Genomic DNA, 12,739 nt, shown 5'->3' with positions numbered 1-12,739 from the left:
AGTATACCAAATTGTTTGCATAGTATAGGGAAGTGTCGGGCCTCAAATAGAAGTCATCAACAAACTCTTCAACGGCCTGCATATGAAAGCAACAAATTATTATACAATAATCGGAGGTTATTAAATAAGTCAAACTTCCGAATACTCTATATTCGGAATCCTATCGGTTACCCAAAACACCCGATTTATGCAAATGAATGTACACAGTTTACTGAGTGCAAAAAATGATATAATCGGAAGCTAAAATATATAGTAAACCAGCCGAATATAAATAACCGGAAGATAACTTTAATCGATAAACATCCGATTTTTTCAAGTTTTCGGAAATTTTATTTCGAGGCCACTGTTATATTCGGCAGTCAAAGAATGTTAAACTATTACCGATTGTAAAGGATAAGAATACTGAGTTTTGAAATTTTCTGAGGAATTCGTTTTTGGGGCCATTCGGGGGTAAATAACTCTACATAACTACCGAATGTAGATATTTTTGGAAAACCAGTTTGGGTTTTTTCTCATCTTCGGCAGTAAACTAGTATCTTGTAACTACCGAATATACATATTTGGTACTCAGTGTGTTATATTCGTAGGTTTATTCTACAAATTATCTACCGAATCTGGGTAGTTCATGGCATTCAATGCATGCAATAATCGGTTTTTCTTGTTTACAAAAGCACACAAACGCATGCAAATCGAGTATTTGAGTTTCTTAACACAATACCTGTGTTTTACATGCATCGTTAGCTTCAATATCGGGCGATTCTCCATTTTCTTCCATGAAAGGGTCGTCTATGTTTTCCTCTCCACAAAAGTTTGGATCATTCAACATATACCCCAAATCGTCTTCTCTAAACGGTCGTGAACCCTCAACATTTTGTTCTTCGTCATGATTCTCAACTTCTTCTTCATATCCATCCATTTTTGTAGTGATAAAATGGGTTTTCTCTTTTTTTCCTTCACCTTCTTCTCTATAACTCTAACAACTCAAAAATGGAAAAAATGAAACACAAATCATTCTAATACTGCACCGACTACAATCGTAAGTCTGGGAAATATTTTGGCTTCCGATTGCAATCGGAGGATAACAATGTTATCATATCCTCCGAATATATAAGGGTAATTTCGCCATTACGAATTACGCGAGATAAGGGCCGGCTACATTTTCCCTTTGGGTGACCTTTTTTGTTTTATTGTTGGCCCCTAAATCCTTTCGAGTGGCCCCTAAAAACGCGAGGATATAGGAACCCATATGACTAAAGTTGCTTTAGCCACAGTGGATTAATAAGAAAGGGTAAAAAACGACACATCTCCTTCCACTTCCAGTTACTTCTCCATGGTGGGTTTTTCCATACCGCTTCAAAGCCGAAAGGGAAAGCAAGTACCAGAAGTGGGTTTCAGGCCAAAGAAACTGGGCCCCAACGGTCAAAAAGTCTAAAGACTTGAGTTAGCCGTTGGTACTAGTGACAATCAGTCAACAAGTCTGAACTACCTACTTCCCTGTTCTCTGTCTTTTTCTTCCTCTAGGGTCTCTCTCTCCTTCTGTAGTTTGTTTGTCTAGCCATGGCTGATTTCTCATGCTTTTCTGAAAGCGATGAATCCACAGTCGAAGACATCATCTCACAAGCAATGGATCAATGTGTTCTTGAACAGATTGCATCCATCAATTTATCAGGTATTTCAGACACTTCCCTTCCTACTGATCTTGAAAGTCGTTTCTCCAAGCTCAAATCATTTCCAGGAACCAATCCTAAACTAGAAATCCCTCAAAACCCAGTTTCTAAATCAGTAGAAGATACACAAAGTTTATCCCCAAATCAAAAAATTGGGTCTCCATCAAATCCAAATTCTAGTTTTGGTCCTACTACTGATATCGAAAAGCGATTTTCCAAACTCAAATCATTTCCAGGAACTAATCCTAAGACTGAAATCCCTCAAAACCAAGTTTTATCCCCAAATAAAGAAATTGGTTCTTCACCGTCAATCTCAAATCAGGTGAAAAAGAGTTCCAGTTTTGGTTCTAAACCTAAATCAAAACAAGCGTTTATTAGATCTTGTTCTAGTTCTTCTGATTCTTCTCGAGAAAATTCTTCTTCATCTTTAGCAAAGCAAAATTGTTTCTTTTGGTGTTCTCCAAAAAAGGTAATAAGGAAACAAGGAAAAGAAACTAGGGTTTCAAGAGGATTTGAAATGGACCCATTTGAATGGGATAAAGATAATGAATTGATTTCTGATTTAACTTCATTTAATAGAGAAGCCGAGAAAATTGTTGAATGGGCTAAACAAGCTTCTTCTAGGATTGAAGTTTCTGAAATTGAAGATTTACTAACTGATGATGATTTTGATGGTGACTGTGACAGGTTCAAGTGATGAAAAATGTTGGTAATCTCTTATAATCATTTTCAATATTCTGTGTTTCAGGGTTGCCATGAATCTATTACAATCAGCTTTTATCTTGGTTTATTGAATTTGCATAGATATAGTAGATGAAATTATATACATCGATATACAAAAATGTTATACTGTAATAAGAACTAGTGTCAACATGGGAATCTCATTCAGCAGTTCTACCAATTTAATCTTGATATTCTAGTTCTTCTTCTTAAGAAATTGCATATCTTAAGTTTTCATTTCTGCAGCAAACACCAATTTGTTAATTCTTATCTCCTATTTGTTGAGTATAGATGTGATGTTAGGGTCTCATTATGTTGTGCTTGTTTCATCGTATTAAAGTTTTATGTTTGTGACGATGAACGCTTGAATTCATAGTTATGAATGTTGTCGATTGTGTCTCACAATCCATGATTAAGGACCAAAACCACACACTTTCTTAGCAGAACTCAAAATCTGATGTAGTTTACTCATGACTTATGCCACAATAGCTATTGATGGAAACCGAAGGTAACTAGGAAATCATATAGAATTTCTGAATTGTGAGTCTTGAACTTTGGTTGAAAGTTCAACATATAATACATAAACGAAAAGTCAGCATTCTTGATTGAATGTTGAGTAGTAAAAGAAAACACTTGTTAAGCCTGAAATATTTAGTCCATTTTGATAAACTAGTTGTTGTTAATCTACAGTAAGGAGAAAGGAATTCGACATAGTTGTTGATGTTGTCACAGTTGGTGAAATTCTTAAGGAACTTGTTTTATGATTATATAGCATCCTTTAATTAAATAAAACAAATCGTTGCTATTCCAGTTATTTGTTTGTTGAATATGTAAAGCCAGACAATTACAATTCACTCTTTGTTGTAATTGGCCGGCTTACGCTATCTCTATATGTAGTTTTACAACCTCATCATATCCAGTCTCTTCTTCTTCTTTGTTCACTTATGGAGTCACTTATGGAGTTCATCTTGACAGTCATATTGCTCACCCTGTTTATTCATCCCGCCCTTAAAGTCAGTCACTCTTTAGTATTCTCCAACAACTCCATAAAACTTCCACCAGGTCCACTAAATATACTGATATTAAGCACCCTCCCATGGCTAATTGGTTTTAAATCCACGCCTAATGTCTCACCTGAAGAAGGTGGTGGTAGAAATTTGAATGACCATGAAATTGTTTGTGTTCTGAGATTTTGGATGGAGGTACAGAGTCAGCATCATCTGCATTAGATGGATCATGGTGCGCTAATATTCTCAAAATATGCAATCAAATTTATTGGATGAAATCAGAACTGTTGTGAAATCAGAAGGGAGATCCAAGGGTTGTAATTACAAAGGATGCCATATTTGAAAGCAGTGGTTAGAAGGACTAAGAAGACGCTCACCAGCTCATCTTGTCTTCGTCATCCCGTTCCTGAAGAAACTGGATACAAGGTGCTGCAATGGATTTTATGATAGCTGAGGAAAATTCCAATGTAGTTCAAACCGGAGAGATTTTTAAGTGATGATGAGGAAGTTGTTGATATAAGAGGGGAGTAGGCAGATTAAGATGATATCATTTGGTGCTGAGAGAAGGATTTCTCCAGAGTTGGGTATATATACCTTATTTGGTGCTGAGGTATGTATATCATTGCTTCATTTAGAGTATTGTGTCTCTAATTTAGTCAAGAGATTTCAAATGGATCGCTATGACTGGAGATGATGTTACTTGTCTGGGACACAAGGGCCAACTTTCACGATGAAGAATCTACTAATGGCGCACATACAACTCTTAGGTATACATTACTGTGAACCTTTTCTTATTTTTATATTTTTATTTTTGAGGCGGATTATTGTGTACCTTTCATATGTGTATTTGGAGATGGATAGTCCTGATATGCAGTTGAAGTACCGGGATATTTTCCTTTACTATCTGTATTGGTTTCCATGAATCTGCCAGAAAGTATTGTGAATGGTTTGAAGGTTCATGAGCTCCCAAATCTGGTGAACTGTAATGTATAATGAAAATACGGGGGGCCAAAATACACCACCAATTTTTTTTTAGGTAACCTGTATGGACAAACCCAAATTCAATTCCGAAAGTTTTCAACTTAATGAATCTCAATCAAGAAAGAATATCCAGAGTTTATCTCTGCCTCTCACAATCAGAAAATCTATAGAAGCAAGTCCGTGAACCTGATTTGCGGGTGAGAGTACTCGATGATTCCAAAGATCAATTTCCACGTATCAATCAAGTCGTCTCCAACAAATAAGGATAGATGTTTCTACTTTGGTTGATTAATGCACAACCTGTGATATTTCAATTATAAAGATAAACAATACAATGCCGAAAAGAAATAATACAGACACCAGAAGTTTTGTTAACGAGGAAACCGCAAATGCTGAAAAATCCTAGGACCTAGTCCAGATTGAACACCAAACTGTATTAAGCCGCTACAGACACTAGCCCACTATCAAATAACTTCTGACTGGAATGTAGTTGAGACCGAATTAAACCCTCACATCAATTCAGTTACAGTCGTGCTCCTTACGCCTCTTGAATCCAAGCAGGACTGCGCGCAATTGATTCCCTTAGCTGATGTCGCACCAACTAAGAGTTGCTTATTCAACTCAATTGAAGACTTTAAATCAATCTTCCTCCCATAGATAAGCACATATATATGTGATATTTTTTTTTTGATAGTAGATCAAGGTAATGGAAATCGACAGCTATAGACAGAGTCTAGCGAACCTCAAAATCCGGACTTATGCAACCCGAAGTGCAACCTAGAGTATTATTCACCTCATCACAAGTATAAAACTTGTGGAATCAACAAAATCTGTTATGGAGAGAACTTTGATGATTTCTATCCATCTTGTTCAAGTGAGCAGCTCAACAATCAAACAAGATCAGGATACTCGAGCTATCAGATAAACAATAGCTGGACATGGATTCACGAATCCCTATGAAGTCTTTGTAGTCGCTAAACCCTAAAAGGGTTTTAAGAAGAGGACGACTCTAGTTACAACTATGACACACCAAGAAAAATAGTGTTGGGATTCAAAGATCCCAGTTGTTTGAGGTTCCCCTTATATAAACATTCAAAGCATAGGTTGCTTTAGGTTTAAGCTAAGATAGTTTTGGAACCAAGCAAACAATATCTACAGTTAGATGAATCTTTGAATCTGATTAACTTAATGAAGATATACACTCTGGTTAGGATGAACAATAACCGAACCGTGTATATGACCACACTCATGAATGGTTAGCCGAAGCTAGCCAACTGAACTATAAGCTTGAGCATTTTCATAAACACTTAAGGCTTAACTCGAAACACAATCATGTGATCAAATATGTTTATGGTGTTTTTAGAGATTATTCAAATTCTAATTATTTCGGAGAAATAATTTTATATGCATATGAATTTAATCGGCATGGTAAGTAGGCGTACAAGATAAAATTACGTACCCGGTTTGTGAACAATTATGTCATGGTACGTGTACCGGTATGTAAACCTTAAGACATAGCTGAGTTCTAGAGTTCACAGAACTTTTTCGGTATGCGTATTGGTATGGATACCATTTAAATATAACGAGTTCCGGATTCCACATAACTTTTTTGGTATGCGTACGGGTACAAATACCATTTAAACATAGCCACATTCCGGAGTCCGCATAACTTTTCTTGTACGTGTACCAGTGTGGATACCAAACCGGTTTTGTAACCAACAGTTCTTTTCTAGTACACGCACTGGTTTGCGTACCGATCCGGATTCACGAGTTCGCATACTTTTAAAGGTGTGCTTACTAATATGTGTACCAAATATCTGTTTGCCGACATATAGCTACTACGTTACGTGTACGAGTACATGTATTACGACTTCAGACTTATAACATTTTTCCAAGTCTGTAAGACTGGTATTACACTGTTTTATATCTGAATCTACAGTAGTTATATATTTCTCTAAATCGACTTGAAAACATTCCCAAATAATATCAATGACACATATCACTGTTCCAGGCTATTTTTGAATGATAATTCTTGCTTAGTCATATTTGGAGGACTAATTACAAGATGAATCTTGACTCGAAATTCTTGATATGCTTATGATAATCTAATTAGTTATGCGACATCGTCTCATAGATAGAAAGATGAATATAACTTGAGAAATAGGTGGTTCAGTCTTCACTTACCTTTTGTTGAAGAAGTTATCCAAAAGCTAGCTTCGGTTGATCTTCGCCTTCGAACGGTAGAACACAATGATGACTGCCGTGATTTCCGTTTCTCAACTACACTTGTATCCTAATCCGAGACTTAACAAATTGTAGACTAGAAATCAAGATATCATTTTGACAACTAAATTTGACAACAAGCTTGAGATAAAAACACTTGTGAGTTCGACCGAGCAATGCTCTAACATATAATATTACTAGCTACGAAATATGAACTCTTCACAAAGATGAAATCTTTTTGGAATTGTTCAAGTTTTAATGAAAAACCATTGTTTGCATTTTTAATCTTTATCTTTTACTTTGAGTAATTAGTTAGGGAATGCAGCCGTATCGTACTTGTGTAACAAAATGAAAGTTTTAACCTGTAACTAAGTCCTTTAAAATAATATGAGGGGAATATTTAACGTGTTATCTTAGGCTTATTCATATGCACAAGGTTAAAAAAAACCTGTTGGTCATACCAGGTGTCATGCAAATAAGTTGCGCCACTATGGGAAAACCACTGAGTGATAGAGTTTCTATCGAACGAAATAGATAATAACGCCAGCGATGGAGTCTTTATCGCTAGCGCTACCAAGAATATCGCTCGGTACAAAGTCTAGCGCCAACAACAAGTTTTTTGTCGCCTATAAATAGGTAATTTTCAAACTAAAAAATTGCACCAAAAATTTACACAATTTTTTCTATCTATTTCTCTCTTTTTCAATCTTAGTTTTTTTATTTCCTTTTTTCTCAATCTAATTTACTTTTTCAATTTTTCCCAAATGACACAATTTCAAACCCAACTTGATTTTTCAGGAGTAGTGCTTGAAGGTGTCGTTAAGAAGATATGTGATAGTTATAAAAATATAAGTAAAAAGTAAAGAAGTCTTCAAGTTTTGGATATTAACCAAGGCAAAACTGCAGCTAAGAAAAGGCAAAGAAAAATTCAAGGCAAGAAAAATCAAGGCAAAACAAATTTAAATACAAAGAAGAATATAAAGAAAGGAAACTCTGTTCATGAGCGCAATATTGATTGGAAGTTTTGTGAAATGAAGAAGATAAACAGAGATGAAGAAAATTTTCCCAAATTTTTATTTTTAAAGTCTATATTTCAAATTATTATTGTCTACTTTTATGTCATGTAAAATGATTATTAATTTAATTCGAAGGTTAATGAATCTGAAAATTTGCATTGTATTATTGAAAATTAAGCTTAATTCTATTCTTTCAGTTTTACATTTTAATTAAAGTTACATTTTAGTTTAAACTAAAGTAAGACAAATATCAGTTTGAAGGTGCCCGCTCCAAGAAGATGGATGCTAACCCAGTCGTTGTTGTTGAAGCTCTTATCATATAAATAATCAGTGGCACCAGCATGAGGTCTATTTATCCTCTATGTTAGGGACTTCAAATGAGTTTTATATATTTTATGCATGCTGTTTTAGGTAATTTCCCGTGAGACTTCCCCATCTAATCAAAACTTAATACCTAGACTCAAGTTGTCAATTAAGGAACTAAAATATAAATATTGGGTTATATTTGGTTAACCCTCTTAAAATCTCGAAACAACTTCCAAAATGGAAGTCTTTTACGTTGATGCAGCGATATTTCGCACGACATTTTGTTCAAGTTCCATCAGGATTTCACCATCCCTCATGATTGGACCTGCTTGCTGAAGTAAAAAAAAGATACATACTAATTTCCTTATTCATTACAGTGAAGCGATGAGACAACCCTGAAGCATCACGATTATTGGGGTTTATTGTCTGTTCTTGAAAATTTCCAAATATTCTTTCCCAAAATATTTGAGAATGGAATGCATCTGAGAATATAGTCTCAGTAAAAAAACAACATAATTCCTGCAAACACATTCATCTTCCTCAGTAGTAAATTTTGGTAATTGCTTCCTAATTCGATTTTCCACATTGGCTCGATTACCAGCTCTTTGATTTTCGATAGCATGTTAGTTTTCTATGAACTCAGCCATGCTCTTTGGAAAATTTGAAGAATGATGAAAAGTATTAGAGATTGAGAAATTCTAGAAAGATTTAGAAATTATGGCGCGAGCTGAAATGAAAGTTTGAACTTGGGGGTATTTATGGTGGTGGTGGGGGGGGGGGGGGGGGGGTGGGGGGTGGTTGTTGTTGGGGGTGTGGGGGATGATCTACTCACCGAGCGACATCATGACTGTGGCTGATGCTAGACAGATCAACGAGCATTCTGATGACCATATAACGATGGACATTGTATCACTCGGTAGACACTCTGTTGTGTATGCCTAAGTGGTATATTTGCCACTTAGCCACTTATGTTTGCCTCTTTGCCATATCCATAGTGGGTAAATGACAAACCAATTGAAATACTACATGCATTGGAATATGCCTTAGATTCCTTTTTTTTTTTAATTTTCTTTATACATCAAAATTTTATTAATAAAGCGGAAGACAGTGGCGTATTGTCTACTTCCCCTTGAAAAAACCTTTACATCAAAAGTAACAAAGCAACCAAGAAAACAAGAAAAAAAACACATTCAACATTCTTGATGAACAAGAAAAAAAAACACATTCAACATTCTTGATGCAACACCGTAAAGTTGAAACCTAAAGTACAAAGGAGTAACAAGATAAGCTAAACTCAAGAAATCCTGTAGTACACCTGGCCACTACATTAAACAGTATTGGAAAAAAAAACTAAGTCTACTAGTAATTATTTCAGTCTCTCATTTTTTTCTATCTACAGAGAAATGCATCTCTCATCACATGGTGCACAAGAGTCAAAGGAAGCTTACTATTTGCAATATATAGCACATCACTATGGGAGTATGAAGTTACAATTATTCTTCAAAGACCCCTTATTTTTAGCCCTCTCCATCTCTATGAGTACCGCGTACATTTCAACCATACAATTTATGCGAAGTCCTAAACCCACGGCTATTGATTGCACCACCGGCAGTTGTGTTATCACTTCTAATTATAAGACCAGCACCAGCAGCAAAAGCATCATTAGGCATGGTATTGGCTAGAAGGAAAAAAGTAATATATGATTGATAAACATTCGTCAACCATCAATCCATCATTCATGGGATTAAAAGAAGACTCTTGATCAATGGATGGGTCTTAACAGAAGTTGCAGAATTTTAACACTGCTCTCAATCAAACATAAGGTCTCATACTTTGAACAAGTCCGTCTTCATAGTTGACGTAAAATTACAGAAACAACAAAAAACACGTGGAAATATAATACACAAAAACTCATTGTTATATGATGGTACATATTTTTCCTTTTGTTTCAAGTGCTAGAAAGGACATTCTTTCTTTGACTCTCTATGAAGATATCTACATTTAATAAGAACATAAACAAAAAGGAGTCAGGAACATTTAAATCATGGAGGCAACTTGCAGGAAGAAACTACTAATAGTACTCTTTCTTACGAAAACATAATCATGAGTTTAAGTTTAACAATACAAATGTGTGCTCTTATTACTGAAGTTTTTTTTTTTTTTTTTTTTTAATAAATCATCAAATTTTATTATCAAAAAGGTCAGAGTTACAATTTACAATAGGCCATGAAATATTCAAGGCACTGACCTAACAAAAAAATACAACCCATTACATAAGGCCCAAAAATAAAATTGTGAACTCAACAAGACCAACTTTGTTTTCTGAACAGAGTGGTTATACATCCATATTTTTCATTTAGGAGCTGAATCTGAAGTAAACACCATCTTCCATATCCAACTGGTTTAGGAAATTTGGTTTGTCTTCATAATATATGATTGTCCCTCTTGCAAGAAGTACACCTCTTTTGGCTAACTTATCAGCAGAAAAGTTAATTTCTCTATATGAATGTAAAAAAGTGATTTCTGTGATGAATTTTCTTATGTTGTTCCATCTATGCACACTATACAGGGTATTTTGTTATTGCAAAAAGCAAGTAAAACCGCATTAGAGTCTAGGCTGAAGCATACCTTCTTGTATTTTTTCTTCACAGCCCATTCACCAGCAACTATCAAGGCCATAACTTCTGCTAGATGGTTTGTTGCAATTCCCAATCCTCTAGAAGCAGCTCCCAAACATCCACCACTGGCATCCCTTGCTACAAATCCCAGTCCTGCATTACCAGGATTTCCATTTGATGCACCATCACAACATATCAGAAATTGACCTCTTGCAGGCAGCTTGAAAAAACATTGCTTTACATCTGTCATTTTTGTAGTTATTCCTGTGATTCCAAAGTGAAGTAATATTTGCAGAAATTTGGCTCCTTTCATTCTTACCCCACATTCTTTTGTGTAAGATGAGATACTCCGTTTAAACTTTTCAAAGTTTGGGTTTTCATTCTCATAAATCTTCTTATTCTTGTATGACAGAGTTCCACCATTACTTTGAAAGCACTGTTGCACCAGATTTCTTGAATTGCTTTACTTTTCCTTTTTGCAAGTTTCAGTATTTCCTCAAATGACGTGGGATTAAGAAAGTGGAAGATACCTCCCAGCCAATGCCATACTTTAGTGATGAAAAAGAAATCCCATAAAATATGATTCATTGTGTCTTGTGCATTGCCACACAGATAGCACTTTGATACTGTTGAGAAAGCTTTCTTCCTTACAGCTTCTTCAGTTGCACAAGCCCCTCTTAGAATCTTCCACAAATTGGTAGATATATATGGATGCACACTGGGATCCCATACTTGTTTTGACCAAGACATTACTGGATATTTCTTTCTTATTTGTTGTGTTGCACTAGCAACTGAAAATTTTCCATTCAAATATTTCTCCCACGTCAATTTGTCAGGTCCATCTCCAATAGTTGGCACTTCATTATTCTCAAAATAATTGAACATTTGTATTGGAATTTGCCATACACCATCAACAATTAGATCTGCAACTTTCAGATTTATATTACTTAGAACAAATTGATCTTCTGCATGTCTCTCAATAAGAGCATAATCCTTGATCCATTTATCCTGCCATACTGAGATTGATTTTCCATCACCTACAATCCATCTTTTGTTATTATTTATCTCAGTAATGACCCATTTAAGTCCTGGCCAAATGGATGACTGTTTGTAAGAAGTCCATTCATTGTTCTTGTTTTTGTACTTTGCTCTCATGAACTTAGTCCACTCAACATCTTCAGTTTCAATCTTCCATAAAAGTTTCATCATCAATGCTTTATTCATCACCTCCAACCTTCTTAAACCTAAGCCACCTTCAGTTATTGGAGCATTTACTTCATCCTACTTGACTGTGATTAGTTTTTTTACCGTAGGATCACCAGACCAGAAAAAATTCCTGATAATTTTTTCACATTCCATTATAACATTTTTAGGCCATTTATAAACTGCCATATTGTAGATGGGAATGCTGCAGAGAACATGCTTTACTAAAGTTAATCTAGCTGAGAAAGCTAGCAACTTACCAATCCAACCAGCTAGCATTTTCTGCATTAGTTCCATCATCCCCCAAACTTGATATGTTTTGACTCATCCTGGACATAGAATAACCCTCAAGTAAGTATCAGGGAGTTCTGAAAGTCCCGTTTGTAAATAATCAGCAATCTCAATTCTTCTTGTATCAGTAATTCCACCTACAAAGCATTTGCTTTTGTTCCTATTAACAATTTGTCCTGATGACAATTGATACTTGTTCAATAAATTCATCAAGTTATCCAATGTCTTCTTATGACCATTGCAGAATATGAAGATATCATTTGCAAACATCAAGTGTGAAGGTTGATAGTTACCTCTTGTGACCATTGCTTGTATCTTTCCTTCTTGTATCAATTTCGAGATATTTCTACTAAGTACTTCCTCTGCAAGAATGAAAAGTATGGGTGATAAAGGATCACCTTGTCCGAGTCCTCTTCCAACCCTAAAAAATCCACATGGCCACCATTGACAAGCACAAATATCATTGCAGACTCAAAGATTTTCCTGATCCAGTTAATGCCCACTTCAGTGAAACCAAATCTTCTAATCACTTCAAACAAGAACTCCCAGCTTAATGATTCAAAAGCTTGAGTTATGTATAGCTTGAGATCCACATACCCTCCTCTTCTTTTTATGATCAGTTCATTTATCATCTCAGATGCTAAAACTATTTTATCATGTATGTTCCTCCCCTTAATAAATGCACTTTGTTGAGAAGAAATTAACTT

General features: G+C 35.3%; 1 protein-coding gene across 1 annotated transcript; it reads left to right on the top strand.

Moving 5' to 3' along the window:
* Window positions 1–1,459: 1,459 nt before the first annotated feature.
* LOC113301673 lies at window positions 1,460–4,294 on the top strand. The gene has a single exon (XM_026550460.1). The coding sequence runs from the start codon at window positions 1,558–1,560 to the stop codon at window positions 2,362–2,364; it is 807 nt and encodes a 268-aa protein (XP_026406245.1). The 5' UTR covers window positions 1,460–1,557; the 3' UTR covers window positions 2,365–4,294.
* The last annotated feature ends 8,445 nt before the right edge of the window (window positions 4,295–12,739 follow it).

Source organism: Papaver somniferum, chromosome 8 (assembly GCF_003573695.1).
Source record: "Papaver somniferum cultivar HN1 chromosome 8, ASM357369v1, whole genome shotgun sequence".
Taxonomy (NCBI): domain Eukaryota; kingdom Viridiplantae; phylum Streptophyta; class Magnoliopsida; order Ranunculales; family Papaveraceae; genus Papaver; species Papaver somniferum.
This window is presented reverse-complemented; position numbering and strand designations above follow the sequence as displayed.